The 18,038-nt window shown below is 46.2% G+C and overlaps 1 protein-coding gene across 1 annotated transcript in view; it reads left to right on the top strand.

Moving 5' to 3' along the window:
- LOC143933353 (uncharacterized) overlaps positions 1 to 18,038 on the top strand; it is a 34,969-nt gene that overhangs the window by 3,927 nt on the left and 13,004 nt on the right. The window contains exons 3-5 of the mRNA XM_077456219.1: positions 5,517 to 5,555; positions 9,142 to 9,356; positions 13,361 to 13,544. Coding sequence (XP_077312345.1) covers positions 5,517 to 5,555; positions 9,142 to 9,356; positions 13,361 to 13,544 — 438 coding nt within the window. The remainder of the gene's footprint in view (positions 1 to 5,516; positions 5,556 to 9,141; positions 9,357 to 13,360; positions 13,545 to 18,038) is intronic.

Raw genomic sequence — 18,038 nt, 5'->3', positions numbered from 1 at the left:
TTTTCTTTCCCGTTCGTTTGTACAACGTCGCCGGCTCTGTACAATGTCGCCAGCTCGACTGCCGCAGGTAAGGGTCTCGATTGACCTTCCTGTACTATTTTTAGTGTCGTTAAAACCTGAAATATCGAATCGTTCGTGATGATACCGGTTGTTATCACTCAATACGCTCCAATTTCGCAGCGCCCTTCATTTCACGGGCGTCATTTCGGTAGATATTGCTGGTAGGAAAAATTGCACTGTTTTAGTACTTGTTATAGTCTCGTTACCGTGTTCCACAGTCAAAAACGTTGCCAGTCGCGTCTCACGGCACAACGACTCCTACCTCTGCCATGGCTGGCTCACGTAGGTCATTTCATCATTTCACTCATTTTTGTTACGCACGGCGCTCCGATTCGAATCCAGTCGCATCCGCTAAATGCGCAGATTCATTCCAGTATGCCCCTAACTGCTTGGCCACATTTCAGTACATGCTCCAGAGCTCGTTTCGTGGCTAATCGATCGGGTCTCTGTCATGGGAATTCATTTCACTGTCACCTAGTGCGTTCGAATCGAAACCAGTCGCAGTTCTCGAACGCACAGGTTCGATCGACGTGTCCCAGTTACGTTGGCCTCATTTCGGTACATGCTCCAGAGCTCGTTCGTGGCTAATCGATCGGGTCTCTGTCATGGGAATCATTTCACTGTCACCTAGTACGTTCGAGTCGAAACCAGTCACATTTCTCAAAGAAAACGCACAGGTTCGATCGACGTGTCCCAGTTACGTTGGCCTCATTTCGGTACATGCTCCAGAGCTCGCTCGTGGCTAATCGATCGGGTCTCTGGCATGGGAATCATTTCACTGTCACCTAGTACGTTCGAGTCGAAACCGGTCGCATTTCTCAGAAAAACGCACAGGTTCGATCGACGTGTCCCAGTTGTGTCGGCCTCATTTCGGTACATGCTCCAGAGCCCGCTCGTTGCTAAGCGATCGGGTCTCTGTCATGGGATCATTTCACTGTCACATATCACGTTCCGATACGAATCCAGTCGCGTCTACGATGCGCCAATTCGTCCCGGCGTGCCCCAGGTATTTTCGGCCTCATTTCTGTACATGCTCCGGAGTCCCGTTCGTTGTCAGTCGCAATCGCGGCGCGACCGATTCGGGCCTCTGTCATGGCATACTTTGTCACTCATTTCACTGTCACTTACCGCGCTCCGATTCGAATCTAGTCGCATCTGTGATGCACCGATTCGTTTCGGTGTGCCCCAGTTGGTTACGGCCTCATTTCAGTACATGCTCCAGAGTCAGGATTCATTGTTGGTTGCAGGTTTCGGTTCTCTGATTCATGACTCTGTCATGGGAAATCAATTTCACTGTCACGTAGGACGTCCGATACGAATCCAGTCGCATCTACGATGCACCGATTCGTCCCGGCGCCCCAGGTATTTCAGCCACATTCCAGTACTTGCTTTACAGCATGCATGATTAACGGATAGTCGCAACAGCGGCACGACCGACTCATGCCTCTGTCATGGCAATCAAATAAATTTCACCGCCACGTACCGCGCTCCGTTTCGAATCCAGTTGCATACATGCACCGATTCGTTACGGTGTGCCCCAGTGCTTTAGCCTCATTTCAGTGCACGCTCCAGAGTCCGGTTCATCATCAGTCACAGTCACGGCATGACCGGCTTATGCCTCTGTCATAACAGCTTTTCATTAAATGGACCGTAGTATACAGTGCCCCGTTTCGAGTCGGTCGCATCTGACATGCAAACACATCCCCAGGCACAGACTTCTGGCAATCGTTGCAAGCACGCATTCAAGCATAGACTTCTTGCAATCTTTGCATACACGCATCCAAGCATGGACGCACACAACCGTAGACGTCTTGCGATCGTTGCAAAACACGCATCCGGGCATAGACTTCTAGCAATCGTTGCAAGCACGCATCCTAGCATAGACCTCTTGCAATCGTTGCTAGTACGCAGTCAAGCATGGACGTCTTGCAGTTGGTGCGGGTACGCATACAGGCCTGGACTTCTCGCAAGCGTTGTAAGCTCGCATTCAAGTGTAGACTTCTTGCGACCGTTGCGAGCACTCATTCAGGCATGGACGTCGTACAGTCGTTGCAAGTTCGCACAAGCGTAGACTTTTGCAATCGTTGCAAGCACGAATCCAAGCATAGACTTCTTGCAAATCATTGCAAGCACGCATCAAGCATAATCTTCGTGCAATCGTTGCGAGCACGCATTCAAGCATGGAAGTCTGGCAGTCGTTGCAAGCACGCATACAAGAATAGACTTCTTGCAATCATTGCAAACACGCATCCATGCGTAGACTTCTTGCAGTCATTGCAAGCATGCATCCAAGCGTAGATTTCTTGCAATCGTTGCAGGCACGCATCCAAACATAGACTTCTTGCAATCATTGCAAGCACACATTCAGGCATAGACCTCTGGCAAGTCATTGCTAGCACGCATTCGAGCATAAGACCTCTTGCAATCATTGCGAGCAGATGTCCAGGCACAAACTTGTTGCAATCATTGCTAGCAGGCAGTTCCGGCTGGCTCAATGGATTGCTTTGGGAAAAACCTGGATACCTTCCTAAATGTACATTGTAACGGGGTACTTATTTTATAGGTAAAGTTGATCCAGGGAAAATCCGATTGCCTCTCGGGGGATCAGGAAGGAATTTTTTCCCTGCTGTAGCAAATTGGGCCATGCTCTGCTGGGGTTTTTTGCCTTCCTCTGGATCAGCTGTGGGTGTAGAATTGGGTGTGTCGGGTTGTGCGATATTTATTTGTTTGATTGTGGTTAGGACTGGATGGACTTCTGTCTTTTCCGACCTGGCTACCCATGCATCTTACCATAAGTTCTTGCAATCGTTGCAGGCACGCATCCTGGCATAACTCCTTGAAATCATTGCAGGCACGCATCCTGGCATAACTTCTTGCAATCATTGCACACACGCATCCTGGCATAACATCTTGCAATCATGGCAAGCACGCATCCTGGTGTAACTCCTTGCAATCGTTGCAGGCACGCATCCTAGCATAACATCTTGCAATCGTTGCAAGCACGCATCTTGGCATAACATCTTGCAATCGTTGCAAGCACGCACCCAAACACATGTTCAAGCACAACTCCTGCAGTCTTCACAAAGCACATGCGATAACACGAATTTCTCACAGTCACTATGAACACATTTCCAGTGACAAACTCCCACGCAATTGTCGCAAGCACACGTTTAAACACTACTTTTGCAATCGTGCCAAGGCTCGCGACTTAGCATAACGTCTTGCAATCATTCTTTTGCAAGCACACAAACTGGCTACACGTCGTTTTCAGCAGCACTTAGTTGGCCACTTGTCTCCTGTGGCTTTTCTTACAAGCCACTCACCGTTTCCTGTCTGTCGGTCTCTCCCTTAGGATAGTTGAGTTCAACTTCCATCCAGCACCTGGATCGTGTTGACACACGCAACTGGCTTCTTCCTGTAACACGCTCAGGCTATGCCTAGCCAGCGCTCAGCATTTCTCATCCTTACAGGGCCCGGAGAGCCACCTGTCTTTATGGCTTATACAGCAAGATCCCCACGTCGAGGCATCCAGAGGCATCACCCATAGCCAACGGAAAACGCTCGCCCATCACAACTGCCATCTTTAGGGACATGAAATCCTCGCATATTCCCCAGTCTAGTCATCCAAGCGGCCATCTACCTGGCCCTTTGTGGTTTTCCATGGCCTAGCCAATTTATTGTTGGTAGCACTGGCAGCCAGGTTCTACACAGACACTACCTGACGAATGTTCAAATCTGCAATACGGGCCATTCCCCAGGATCGTTCTTGATGTCACGCCTCCTAGTCCTCCCCTCACGGACACAGGACCCTTCTTAGATCCTTGATTTAGATGCCGTGGCAATAGCAGACCTGTCAATGTCGGAAGGTTCCTTACTGCATGGATTGATGTATCGGTGTTTAGACTGTCTACGATGCCCCTGTCGCCCCTGGTAGTGACAGATGCCACAGCCTACACAGGCTTCGCGGAAATTTTTGGCCACCACTGGTTTACAGGACCATGGCATCAGGGAGACTCCTAAACCCCGGTTTACCTGGACTTCCTCCCTCTTCAGGCTATACCCGGTCATGACAGCCTCTCGTATCTGGGGTCATGTCAGGACAGGACAGGCCGTGGCTTTCACCACCGACAACTGGGCCGAGGCTCATCTTGTTATTGAAGCCAGGTCTGGACCGCTCTCGGTTGTGTCCTTCCTGCGCAGACCGCTGCAGTTAGCCCGGTGGCACCAGTTTAATGTCCATTGTATGTTCATTCCAGGCCTTCAGCAATCCCGCAGGCCAAGTTCTGCTTAGTCGTTACTTGGCTCGCTACCAACTTCATCTCATCCTCCTCCTTGCAGTGTCTAAAACCCAGAAATCTGACTCCAGGATGGACGTCCATTTCTATAGAGAAGCAGGGCTTGGTATCAAGTAACCGTACTTGACGACCTACTGTCACTCCTACCGGAACGCGTAGACTCTAGTTCCCTATTGCTTTCGTGCCAACACTGGTGTACCTGCCAGTTTCCCAAACACATGGGATTCTTCTACACAGCCTACACCTCGTCCCCGGTCCATACCGTGGACACTCTTTAGTATTTGAGCACCCTTGGCAGCATGTTGGCGTGGGTCCCAAGTCACGTCATTGAAAGACTAAGCAGTTGGGACCCTGCCTACCTCGCCCGGTACATTCCCAATCCTCGGGTGGAAATGGCACAAGCATTCACCAAACTCGCTCAACTAATTAAGCTAAAACTAATAAAACTGCACCCCTACCTGAATGTTTTGCCCCCTTATTTTGGTATACCGACCATCAGACCAGGGCACACTTCAGGTCCATTTCATGTGGTTAATCTTATGGTAGAGGCTACTTGTTCATATCCGTATCGGCCATAGGGCTTTGACCATAAGTAAGAAGGCCAGTGTGGTGGCCTGAATTTATGGGAGGAGCCCGGAGGGTATTTAACCAGCCCGCTCGCCTGTGGTCTTTGTCGGTTTCCGGTGCGCGGCACCCACCCTCCCTTCCCCTTTTCAGGGCATTTCTCAAATTCATTTCTCTTCACATATATTAATTTCTAATCTAGGGTATGCCCCCTTATTTTGGTATACCGACCATCAGACCAGGGCACACTTCAGGTCCATTTCATGTGGTTAATCTTATGGTAGAGGCTACTTGTTCATATCCGTATCGGCCATAGGGCTTTGACCATAAATATATATATATATATATATATATATATATACATATATATACACACATACACATATATAGCTGTGCTGTCATAACCATTGCAAAAGACCATTATGCTCGGCTCTCATTGGCTCTCATTACTGAAATGAATAGTCATTGCAATAAGGAAGCAGTTCCTGTGACCTAATTGGCCAGGGAGTCTCAGGACCAATCAAAACAAGGAATTGGCTGTACATATTGTGCTTTTTCAGAACTGATTGAACTCTTCTCTTCTGTCTCTCTTTACAGCGCTGATTGCAGTGTGCCAGGCCCATCCAGGGGGTCACGGTAAGTCAGCAGGCAGCGGAGTCACAATAGCAATCTACTACAATCGCCAAATACAACTAAAGTCTACATGAAAGCCCAACCGAACTTACATATGAAATCAGATAAATACATTCCAGGATCATCAACACAAATAGTGCGCAAAGCCTTGTTTTCTTTACAAAGTAGCCACAGCCCGGCCAATCAGGAAGCTGTTCCTGAGACCCCATTGGCCGGGAGGAGAAGCGACGGCCAGGACACGGAGGAAATAGAGGGGGGAAAACCACAGCCATGACCCGCAGGGGTATGTGAGGGGCTGACAGGGGCCTGGAGAGCGAGAGGATGAGCCAGCAATTGGGGTGGTGGGTAGTGTTGTCAATGTTATGTGGTGATGTGCTGGAGCAATAGGGGGGGGGGGGGTCTGTGGTCAGGTCTGTCTGAAACAGATGGAGCACCAGCCGCCATGGCTACTATCACAGCTGAGCAGTCCATGTGACTATAGAGTGGTAAGTGATGGCCCACTCCCTCCCTCCTCCTCCATGCCCACTAATTAGCTAAACACAATGGGGGGTGGTATATTATATGAAGATTGATGGAGGCTTCACCTCCCACTCATTATGCTTTCAGAAGCGTTGGGAGGGACTGTCCCTCCCGCCGCACTCCACTGTTTCTCCAGCTTACTGTTTCCGGCGGTTCGCCCGAGAAATAATCCAGCAGTGCAGCTGGCTACTCCCATAGTCAATCAAAGTGTAGATACTCTTTGGTCGAATCTATGGCCTTGGATGACTGCAGTAACGCCATGACGTTACTTTCGGTCCGGGATGAAAGTAAACACGTTTTTTAATTTTTTTTTTAAAGTAAAAGATCCAAAAAATATATATATAAAATATATATATTAAAGGGAAAGGAGAGATTTGGGGTCTTTTTGACCCGAAACCTCTCTATAAAGAGGACCTGTCATCCTTATTTCTATTACAAGGGATGTTTACATTCCTTGTAGTAGGAATAAAAGTGATAAAAAAAAAAGGATAATTAAAGGGCCAGTGTAAAAAAAAAAAAAGTAAAATAATTAAGAAAAAAAATTTAAAGTGCCCTATCCATCCATGCTCACGCGCAGAAGTAAACGTAAACGTAAGTCGCGCCCTCATATGTAAACGGTGCTTGCAACACACATGTGAGGTATCGCCAAAAATGATAGAGTGAGAGCAATAATTATTTTGCTAGACCTCCTCTGTTTAACTCTAAACAGGTAACCTGTAAAGGCGTTTAAAGTGTCACCTATGGAGATTTCGAAGTACCGTAGTTTGTCACCATTCCACTAGCATGGGCAGTTTTAAAGTGTGACTCGTTAGGTATCACATAGGTAAGTCCCGCCCACATATGAAAACGGTGTTCAAACCACACATGTGAGGTATCGCCGCGAACATTAGAGAGAGAGAAATGATTCTAGCCCTAGACCTCCTCTGTAACTCAAAACATGTAACCAGTAAAAAAATTGAAAACGTTGCCTATGGGGATTTTTAAGCATCAAAGTTTGGCGCCATTCCACGAGCGTGCGCACTTTTGAAGTGTGACATGTTAGGTATCTATGTACTCGGCGTAACTTCATCTTTCAGATTATGCAAAAAATTGGGCTAACTTTAATTATTATTATACAGGTTTTATATAGCGCCAACAGTTTGCTCAGCGCTTTACCACATGAGGGCAGACATTACAGTTACATTACAATTTGGTACAAGAGGAATCAGAGGGCCCTGCTCGTTAGAGCTTACAATCTAATTTTTTTTTTTTTAAAGCATGAAACAGTTTTTTCTTTTCCAATAAAAAGTGTTAGAAAAATTGCTGCACAAATACCGTGTGAGATAAAAAGTTGCAACGACCACCACTGTATTCTCAAGGGTCTTTGCTAAAAAAATATATGTAATGTTTGGGGGTTCTATGTAATTTTCTTGCAAAAAAAAAAATGAATTTTACATGTAGGAGAGAAATGTCAGAATTGGCCTGGGTGTGAAAAAACAAAAATTGATACATATTATTATTATTATACAGTATTTATATTGTGCCAACAGTTTACGCAGCCCTTTACAACATGAGAGCAGACAGTACACTTACAATACAAATTAATACAGGAGGGATCAGAGGGCCCAGCTCAATAGAGCTTACAATCTAGAAGGGAGGGTCAAGTGGAAAGAAAAGGTAATCATGCTACAGGTAGTGAGCGTCCATAACAGCGATGGTCAAAGCAAGATGTTTGATACCGACATGTTTCGCCAAACTTGGCTTCTTCAGGGGATATCACAGACCATCTAATGTACATTTTCCATGTATTTTATTGAATAAATTTTTGTCTTTTTTATCCAATGCCAATAAACTTGATTCATTTTATATAAACTTGATCTCTCTATGATAGTTGGCATCTTAAAAATCCCATTAAGGTCTTTGGTTGTTCTATGTTAAATTAATGGGGATGAGTTGTGGAATATTAGATTGTCACCCAAATGCCATATCAGTCTATATGTTAGGTATCTATTTACTTGGTGTAACATCATCTTTCACATTTTATAAAAAAAAAAAATGAGGTAAATATTTTTATTTTTTTTTTTTTTATTTTTTTTTGTAATCACTAAAGTGTATTTCTTCCAAAAAATTGTGTTTGCAAAACTGCTGTGCAAATACCGTGTGACATAAAAAAAAAAATAGAAATTTTATTCCCTATGCTAAAAAAAAAAAAATGTATAATGTTTGGGTGTTCTAAGAAATTTTCTTCCAAAAAATACTGATTTAAACAAAAAGTGCCAGAAAATGCCTGCTCGGCAAACAGTGGCATCATCCATATCCAGAAATTGAAGTATTGAAGTGTTTAGTATCATTTTAAAGTTTGGGGGCTTTTATGTGTAGGTTTGTGAATGGTATTATACATTGTTTCACATTTAATCTCTTGCCATGCACAGTGGTGTAGTGGTTAGCACTCTCACCTAGCAGTAAGAAGGGTTGCTGGTTCAAATCCCAACCACGACACTACCTGTCTTGAGTTTGCATGTTCTCCCTGTGCCTGCGTGGGTTTACTTTGGTTTCCTCCCACACTCCAAAGACATGCAGGTAGGTTAATTGGCTTCTGTACAAAATTGGCCCTAGTATATGAATGGGGACCTTGGATTGTGGGTGCCTTGAGGGGAGGGACTGATGTGAGTGTGAAATGTACAGCGATAGGGACAATTGTAGACACTCAGGTTGGACTGGTGTCTTTATTCAACCTTACTAACTATGTATAACTCATATGTGTGGTGGCAGAGAGGGTGGGCTTCAACAACCACACGCGGCCATCAGCAGCTGAGGTTTTTATGCTTAGAGCGTGCTCATTACATGCACAGTGACCGAGTTGCCATAGACAACTTTTGCTATCTGGTAATGATGGGGAGCCAGTGGGATGTCCTCCTGATCATGCGACCATTATGATAGCCAATCACAGTGTTCAGGCAGTCCTTCTACTCCCCCCCGGGGTATAAAGACCCCATTAAAGGGATGATGCTGGGGCTGGGAGGGAAGGGATTAAAAAAATTCTTTGCTTTAGTGGTCTTGTAACAGATGCTTTCTCGTTCCTTCTTCACAGAAGATGAGTGCGAGCACCCTCACCAGGTTTGGAACTCATGTGGGACTGCCTGTCCGGACAATTGTCAAAACTATAGAGATGTAAATAGACCCTGCGCAAAGATATGTGGACGAGGCTGCTTCTGCCGGAAACCATACGTCTTCAAAAATGGAGACTCTGGCCCCTGCACCCATTGGAAGTTATGTCCAAGAACATACACTGAATACTATGAACATGCCTAATGCCATCTGGAAAGGGGCACAAACCCGTGCATGACACATGAGAAAACATTGTACGTACCATTTGTCTGAAAAATAAATAAAGACCCGTACATCCTGCTGAAACGTGTCCTGAGCTTTCAATTAAAGGGAAACTATCATTTCGTGGGAGCTAATTTTTCTGATGTTTTATTTGTTACTATTTATAAAAACTATTTAATTTGTTTAACTAAAGAATTATTTATTACACAGGAGGCCCCATATAATAGGAGCCCCCCATGAGACCAGTATCACAGAACGTTATGGGGTTCTGTAAAGAAACAGCACAGTAGAAATCATGGTCGGTACAAGGGGTGGGCAGAAGGGACGGCTGCCTTGGGCACTATGGTATCATGTGAGGTGGGGGGAGGGGCACCACAAGGAGATTGGAGGGGGGATTTGTGTTGACAAGAGGAATTTGGGAGTGGCAGGGGGTAATAATTATTCTAATAGGGCAAATTGCTAGGAGTGCTAGGAGTGGTGATTTGGGGGATTTATGTTGAGAAGGGGGATGAGGGAAGAGGATTTGTGTTGGGAGGGGAGATTTGAGGGGTTTGTGCTATACAAGTAATATGGTAGAGGGGAAATATTTTTTTTTATGGGGTGGAATGTGTGCTAGTAGGGATGATTGGTGGGGAAATTTGTGCTAGGATGGGGGATAGGGGGAGGGGAGCTTGTGTTGAAAGGGGGGTGGGGGGAGAGGATTTGTGCTTAGAGGGGAAATTTGAATGGTAGAGGTTTTGTGCTAGGAGGGGGAAGACATTTTTTTGCAGGGGGGATTTATGCTAGGGGAATATGTGGAGAGAAAGGATTTTAGCTGGGTGCTTAGGGGGTGAGCATGCAGATTAGAGCTTGATTTTTTATTTTTTTTTGGGAGGGAGCAATTTGGCATTTTTGCTCTGGGCTCTAGATGACCTTGTCCTGGTACTACTAGAAATGGTTTGTTTCAGGTCACCTCTCTACAATTGAATCTCCTTATGGTAAACAGCATGACTGGAGGAATATGCACTACTGACCAGTGACGTCACTAGGGTTGGCGTCACCTGGTGTGGTAAAACATGTTGTCATCCCCCCAATAATAATTTGGAGGCAGATTCTGGCTAAGCACATTAACAGGTGTATATCAGAGCTTTCCCCATGACCACCCTCCCTAGGAATGTCAGAAGCTTGTGTGTGGGGGAGGTTTCAACTAGGGACATGTGTCAGTGGAGGGTATCATCCTTATATCGAATATGTAGTAAGAGAGTAGGTGGTAGGACCTTAAATACCCCTCCCGTGATCACAAAGATACAACAATATAAAAAATGTACAAAACTTTATTTTTACCAGTAAAATATATAAAAACACATACTGCGTATAATTGCTTGCATATTACTACCAATATTCATAATTTGTTGGGGGGACATACTAAAACATTTAATGTGAAAATGGCTTAATGTAGCTTAACATGTAATAAAGTGCCTAAACCTCAATCAATTGCCCTGAAACTTTTCACAGTCTTTAGTTTTTAACTTTCCAAACCTATCCTAGATGTTTCAGGTATTTCTGTGTTCCACAAGGCAATCTAGGGACATTAAGCTTGTTTTTTGGGGAGCTTAATGTGGCTTAACATACAAAAAAAAAAAGACCTTAAATGTTAACCATTCTATGTCTATAGATAGACTATATCTATGCCAACATATTCTGAAAATTTCAGCTCATTTGGTAAATCACCCCAAAAGTTATTCACATTAAGCTATATTTTACAATGCTAAAAGATTTAATGTGAACAGCTTAATATAGTTTAATGTACCATGTACTTCCCATAATTTTTCAAGAAGTTTCATGGGTTTTGGTCTCCTACGAGGCAAACTAGGGGGACATTAAGCTTTGGCTTAACGTACAAAAAAAGAGCTGAAATGTTAACCAATTTCACCCAAACCTCGCACAATAGAAGGCTGCTTATGTCAACATATTCTGAAAATTTTCAGATCATTTGATAAATCTCGTCAAATTTTTTTTTACAATAAGTTATATTTTACAATCCCAAAACATGTGGCTTAGTGTAAAAAGAGCCTAATGTACCATAATGTGCCTAAACTTTAATAAATTGTCTTTTGCGCAACCTAAGTTTTCAACTTCTCAAACCTATCCTAGAAGAGTCATGGATTTTGGTCTCCAACAAAGAAAATTAGGGTGTTAAGCTTGTTTTTTTGGGGGGAGCTTAATGGGGCTTAACTTACAATAAAGTGCCTAAACCTTAATCAATTGACTTGCTTTCAGCTTCTCCAAACCTATCCTAGATGTTTCATGGATTTTTTTTCCCCATAAAATCAGTGAGTGACATTGTAGCCCTTACCACCTCTTGTGTAGTGGCCATAGTGTGGGACAGCCAATGGGGGAATATTATGCTTGTGTGTGTGTGTGTGGCTCACCAGCCAATCAGGTTTCCTGGCCAGTGGTGCATGCTGGGGAAGTGCATATATATGTAGGAGAATTGCCATGTTCTCAGTCTTCATACAGCCTGCATCCAGGCTTGTCCTGGAGATAGGAATGCTCAAGTGGGGGAAAGGTTTTACTAGGCCTCAAGCCTAGAAGAGGCCTCACATGCTGATTGAGGGGGAGAACCAGAGATGCTGGATGGCTACTGGAGGTATCTGTTACTGGAAAGGACCTGGTGTCTCTCCTACTAAAGATCTTATGTCTATCCTTATTCAGCTGTTGCTCTAATACCCAATGGCAGCCTGTGCTCCTATTGATTCTGCACTGTGGAATACTGAAAGGGACTGGTGAGTTTGGAGTTCTGTTCTAATCTAGTTTTGCCATGGATGTTCTCAGCTCTATACCTTCTCTGTCAGTTTTAGAGTTCTCCAATAAAGCATTCAAAAATTTACTTAAAATGACTGGCGCCGAGAGTGCGCATGCACGGGACTTCCGGATCGCCGCGCTAACCGGGAGCTCCGCTCCGCTCCGGCTGTCTAAGGCGCCCAGACCGCGCTATCGTTAGCGGATTCATACAGCGAGACCACCCATGCACTCCGGACACGGCAGAGATACCTCCCGTATGTCGCAGGGGCTGCCTAAGAGGGACGTTAACCGGCATCTCAACTTCGGCCTGGTTCCCCCTGAGCCTTCCAAGATGGCGGCCGCACCGAATCCACGCGGCAATACTGCTATAGACCCCATCAATTCGGACCCTCCTCTGACTCCTCTTCCTCCTGTGAGTAGCTGTCAGCATCCCTTCTCCTCCCCGGCATCCACTGAATCGCTCCTGGGCAGACTGCAGGCTGGGATGCCTTATTCCCCCCTCAGCAATACACCTGGCAGTATCCCAGCTTCCCCGCAGGCCCCTGCCATGCAGGCTATTCACTCCCCTGACATGGCACAGCTCCTGAACAGCTTTTCTGACATGCTAGCAGCGGGCCTGGCTCAAAATGCTGCACAGATCACTACATCCATTAAAGCAGACATACAGAGCCTAGGGGCCAGGATAGATGCGATTGAGCAAGCTGTTGATGACTCTAATGCACGCACAAACCAGAACACTTTGTGCATACAATCAGTTCAGGACCAACTTGAAACTGCCCATTCTAAATTAGAGGACTTGGAAAACAGAATCAGAAGATACAATTTCCGTGTCAAAGGCATCCCCGAATCCACTTTAGATGTGCAGGACACAGTCAAAGCCCCGATTAAAGAACTTATCCCTGATATCCCTGACCACAGGCTGGAATTGGATAGGGCGCACAGAGCCCTTCAAGTTCCTCGCCAAGATGGCCTCCCCAGGGATATTGTTGTCAAACCCCACTTCTATGGGGTCAAAGAGGAAATCATGAAGAGATCTCGTAATAGAGACAACATATCCCTGCACGGCAATAAAATCCAGATATTTGCTGACATCTCTCCGGCCACTATCCAGGAGATCCCTCAAACCACTCCTGGAAGTCCTCTCCGAGAGAATGATTAAATACAGATGGGCCTTTCCCTTTCGCCTGCAATTCCAGTATAAGGAGAAATCCTATAACTTCACGAACTTCCAAAACGGTGAACGCCTACTTCTTCAGCTTGGACTCATCTCCCAGGATGTCGACCATGACCAGATGGAGACCCTTTCCAGCTTCTCTAAGAGGCCCCCTCCGACTAGCTCGCTTCCCCCGCTGTGGATGAAACAGAAGTCGAAGAGGCACCGTGACTCCATCCCTCCAAGATGACTCCCTCGGCCTGCGTTCCCTGTTGGGAACGGCCCCAATCCTCTGCCTAGGCCGGTTTCTGTTCTCTGAATGATCCATCTCTACACCCAGATGGTTCCTGCTTTGCTGAACTTTTTTGGAACTTTTTTGATCCCCTTTTCTTTTTTTTTTTTTCTTTTTTTAACCCCTCTTTTTTTTTTCTTTTTTGAACCCCTTTTTTTTGGGGACTGATTAACCCCAATTTATTGATGGTTCACCTTTGCCGTTTTATTATAATATATAAGGCCTTGCGGCCGGAGCGGAACTTTTTGCCGCTCCTCCTGTTGTAGTCTTGAGGGTTCTTTATTTTCCCTCAGGACGCCACCAGGACCACATCCCATTGCAGGGATGCCTTATTACCGTTCCCTGTCCTGTTTAGGGAATCGGAGCAGGTGCTGGCCGCCCAGCCCTGCTGACACACAGTCCAGGATAACTTCTTTCCTGGACTTGTTCTCTCCTCACCCTCTTCTCTTTTTCTTCCCTTTCTGGCTTTCCCTCTTTTTCTTTGTCCCCACCTCCCTCTTTCCTCAGGTACCTCCAAGGGGAGTTCCCCATCCGTCCTCCAAGCGGCCCCGGGACCGATCCCACCTGTCGCCACCAATGACCTCTTCTCCGCCGGATCAGGTGAGACCTTTAAGCCTTTCTTTGCTCCTCCACCCCCATGTCCATGGCTGACGATTCCCCCACGCTCCAATCCCTCAAGATAGCGACACACAACACGCAGGGCCTGAATTCCCCAATGAAGAGGAGCAAAGCCTTCCATAGCTATCACTCAAAAAAAATTGACATTATTCTGCTACAAGAGACCCACTTCCCAAAAAGCTTCAACCCTACCTTTTTACACCGTAACTACCCTACCTTTTTTCTTGCTAACGCTGAGGATAAGAAGCGAGGAGTAGCCATCCTCATCTCCAAACACATCCCTTTCACCCTCTCCAAGATAGTCAGAGATGATGAGGGGAGATTCCTTCTAGTCAAGGGCCATGTAAACAGAACTTTGTTCACCTTCATCTCATACTATGCCCCTAACAAGGGCCAGACCCGCTTCTTCTCCTCTATGTTAACCTCCCTCTCTCCTCATATAGAAGGTAAATTGGTCTTAGGGGGCGACTCCAATGTTGCCTTCGACCTCCTTTCCGACAAATCATCCCTCCACAAAACCCTCCTCAGGAGGCCACCCAAACAGAGCCTCATTATCACACAACTTCTCCACTCGATGGGCATGATTGATGCCTGGAGGGAGCTTCACCCTACGACTAGGGACTACACACACTTTTCTGCACCTCATAACACGTATGCCCGCATCGACCATATCTTCCTGCACTCTTCAGACATCCCATTGGCCTCTCAGGCTACCATACGCAAAGTCCCCTGGTCTGACCATTCCCTAGTCTCTATCACGCTTTCAGGTCTTTTAAATAAAGCTAGTACCCCTCAATGGCGCCTTGGGGACTCTCTCCTCTCTAATACGGCACACCGCACTATGCTTGAACACGAACTGAAGGATTACTTCCGCCACAATGACACTGCTGATATCTCTCCTAGCACTTTATGGGAGGCTCATAAGGCGGTCATGAGGGGCAAAATCATACAACTTTCTTCACGCCTAAAGCGAGAGAAATAGGTTGACATCGTAAAACTTGAGAAAGACTTTCGCTCCATTAGCCAAGCCCACAAAGCTAACCCTTCCCCCTCTTCACTCGCACGCCTAGATGCAGCTAGGCTTGCACTTAATACAGCTCTCACCTCTAACGCGGAGCAACACCTACGCTGGGTAAGTGGTCGATTCTACCTTAATTGTGATAAATTTAGTCCCCATCTCGCGGCTAAACTCTCCCCAAAATATAGAGTACGGGCTCTACCTAAAATCAGATCCCTGTCTGGTACTCTGACCCAAAATCCCAAACAAATTTTAGAGGCCTTCCACAAGTTCTATTCCGACCTCTACTCGGGTCCTAACCCAGGTAACAACCAAACGATCGACTCGTTCCTTGACAGAATTCCCCTCCCCAAAATCTCTGATGCCCACCGCTTAATCATGGACGCCCCTTTTTCTGAGGAGGAGGTTAGTGAGGTAATCAAGTCCCTCAAAAAAAACTCTGCCCCTGGCCCTGACGGATTTTCCAATTGTTACTATAAATCCTTCTCGGAAGTCCTCTCCCCCTTTCTGACCCGATTCTTTAACTCCCTTGACCAAAACTCACCTATCGACCCAGCTTCCAATCTTGCATACATCTCTGTCATACAAACCCGGCAAGGACCAGAGTCTAGTAAGCAACTATAGACCCATTTCCCTAATCAACAACGGACCTCAAAATAATGACAAAAATTCTTTCTAACAGACTGGGCTCCTTTAAAGGGTCCTATGTCCACAAAGACCAGGTAGGTTTTATCCCGGGGAGACAGGGCCCAGACCAGATAAGGAGAGCTGTAGACATCATCTCTGTGCTTCAGGCTCGGTGGGACGGGAACCCCCCACAGGAGGGCTTCCTCATCTCGCTTGACTTACAGAAAGCCTTTGATACTATTACTTGGCCTTTTTTGTTTCGCACCCTTGAGAATTGGGGATTCGGTTCTCATTTCACGACCCTCCTGGGGACCCTTTATTCTCAACCCAGGGCCCAAGTCAGACTGCAGGGACACCTCTCTGACCCGTTCCCAATCTCTAAAGGCACCAGACAGGGTTGTCCCCTATCTCCCCTTCTCTTTGCCATAGGCGTCGAATCACTAGCGATCGCCATTAGGAATCACCCAGACATCCATGGAGTTCAATGCGGCCAATCCGTACATAAATGTGCATTATTTTCTGATGATGTCCTCCTTTTTGTTACCGTCCCCCTCATATCTACTCCTAATATCCTCCAACTTCTTCTTCAATTCGGGCAGGCCTCAGGTTTACAGGTTAACATGTCCAAATCCTTAGCTCTCAATATCTCCTCCCCCCAAGCTACGGTTGACCGGCTAACAGAACACTTCCCCTTTTCCTGGAGCACCACCTCCATTCCCTACCTAGGAGTTCACCTTACTCCCAACTTTGGCCAACTCTACAAACACAATTACCCCCCCCATGTTTAAGAAGCTCAAGACGGATCTAGATCAATGGTCACTCCACAAACTATCATGGATCGGTAGGGTGAACGCGGTCAAAATGACCCTCCTCCCTAGGATTCTTTACCTATTCCGCTCGCTCCCCATTCTTGTTCCCCAATCCCACATCCAAAACCTTCAGTTGTCCATTAACCGATTTATTTGGGGCAAATCCAATCATAGACTCCCCAAAAACATTCTCTTCCGACCTAGACGGAAAGGAGGCTTGGGCTTACCTAACCTCCGTTGGTACTATCACGCTGCTCAATTAAACCAAATCTCAACTATTTACTCGAGAGGCCCTAAACCAGACTGGATCGAAATGGAGAGACAGGCAATCCCCAATTTCATCATCGACTTTCTACTATAGTGCCCCCTGAAATGCAGACCCCCGATCATGTCCCCTACCCTCTCACACTCCTTTGCGATTTGCGACACCCTTCATAAACTAAATAGTGTTACTTCCAGCTGGCACCCCTTAGCCCACATCTTTAATAATCCCGCCTTCCCCCCTGGATTAAATATTAAAGCTTTTCAATGGTGGCTGGACAAAGGCCTCTATAGGATTGGGCACTTTTTTAACATGAATGGCCCCATTACTTTAAATCAATGCACGTCCCAACTTGCCATGGCCCCCACGGAGCAGTTCCGATTTCACCAGATAGCTCACTTCTTACGCACACTCCTGCCCACCAATTCAGATCGCCTCGGGGTCACTCCCTATGAACAGTGGTGTGTGTCGGCCATGGACATGAAGGGGGGAATCTCCCTGATCTACTCAGCTCTGTCCACCCCCTCGGAGAAAACAAGTTATATGCAGAGCTGCTAACGAGACCTCGACTTGGAATGGGACATGGACACTTGGCACTCCTATTTTACGAGGGCCTTCGCAGGGATCCTCTCTCATTGAAGCAGACGTTAAGGTCCTCACTAGGTGGTATCTGGTCCTGACACGCTTGGCTAAATTCTACCCTCAAACCTCACCTCTATGCTTTCGAGGCTGTATCCTATGGGAGTGTCCTCGGGTCAGAAGCTACTGGAACAAGATCTTCTCCTTAATCCGCAAGGTCACTGACGTTGCGGTCCCCCAAATTCCAACTATAGTACTCCTGAACCAGCCAATTCCTAAAATCTCCAAATACCACCAATGTCTGATCCACTACATACTCATAAGTGCCAAAATTACCATAGCCCGGTCTTGGAAGTCCCCAAGGGTCTCATTCCCGGCAGCTAAACAAAAAAATCTCCTGGATCATGTTCCAAGAAAAGACCTCTAGTCTCATCATTGATAAATCTAAAAAAATTCAAAAAAGTCTGGGAACCCTGGGCTCGCTACATTGGGGTGCTCCTCTAGACCTAGAACTGA

The sequence above is a fragment of the Lithobates pipiens genome, unplaced genomic scaffold, assembly GCF_037356315.1.
Source record: "Lithobates pipiens isolate NorthernLeopardFrog02 unplaced genomic scaffold, aLitPip1_a1.2 Scaffold_27, whole genome shotgun sequence".
NCBI classification, from domain to species: Eukaryota; Metazoa; Chordata; class Amphibia; order Anura; family Ranidae; genus Lithobates; species Lithobates pipiens.
Note: the sequence above shows the minus strand (reverse complement) of the source record. Positions and strands in the feature narration are given on the sequence as shown.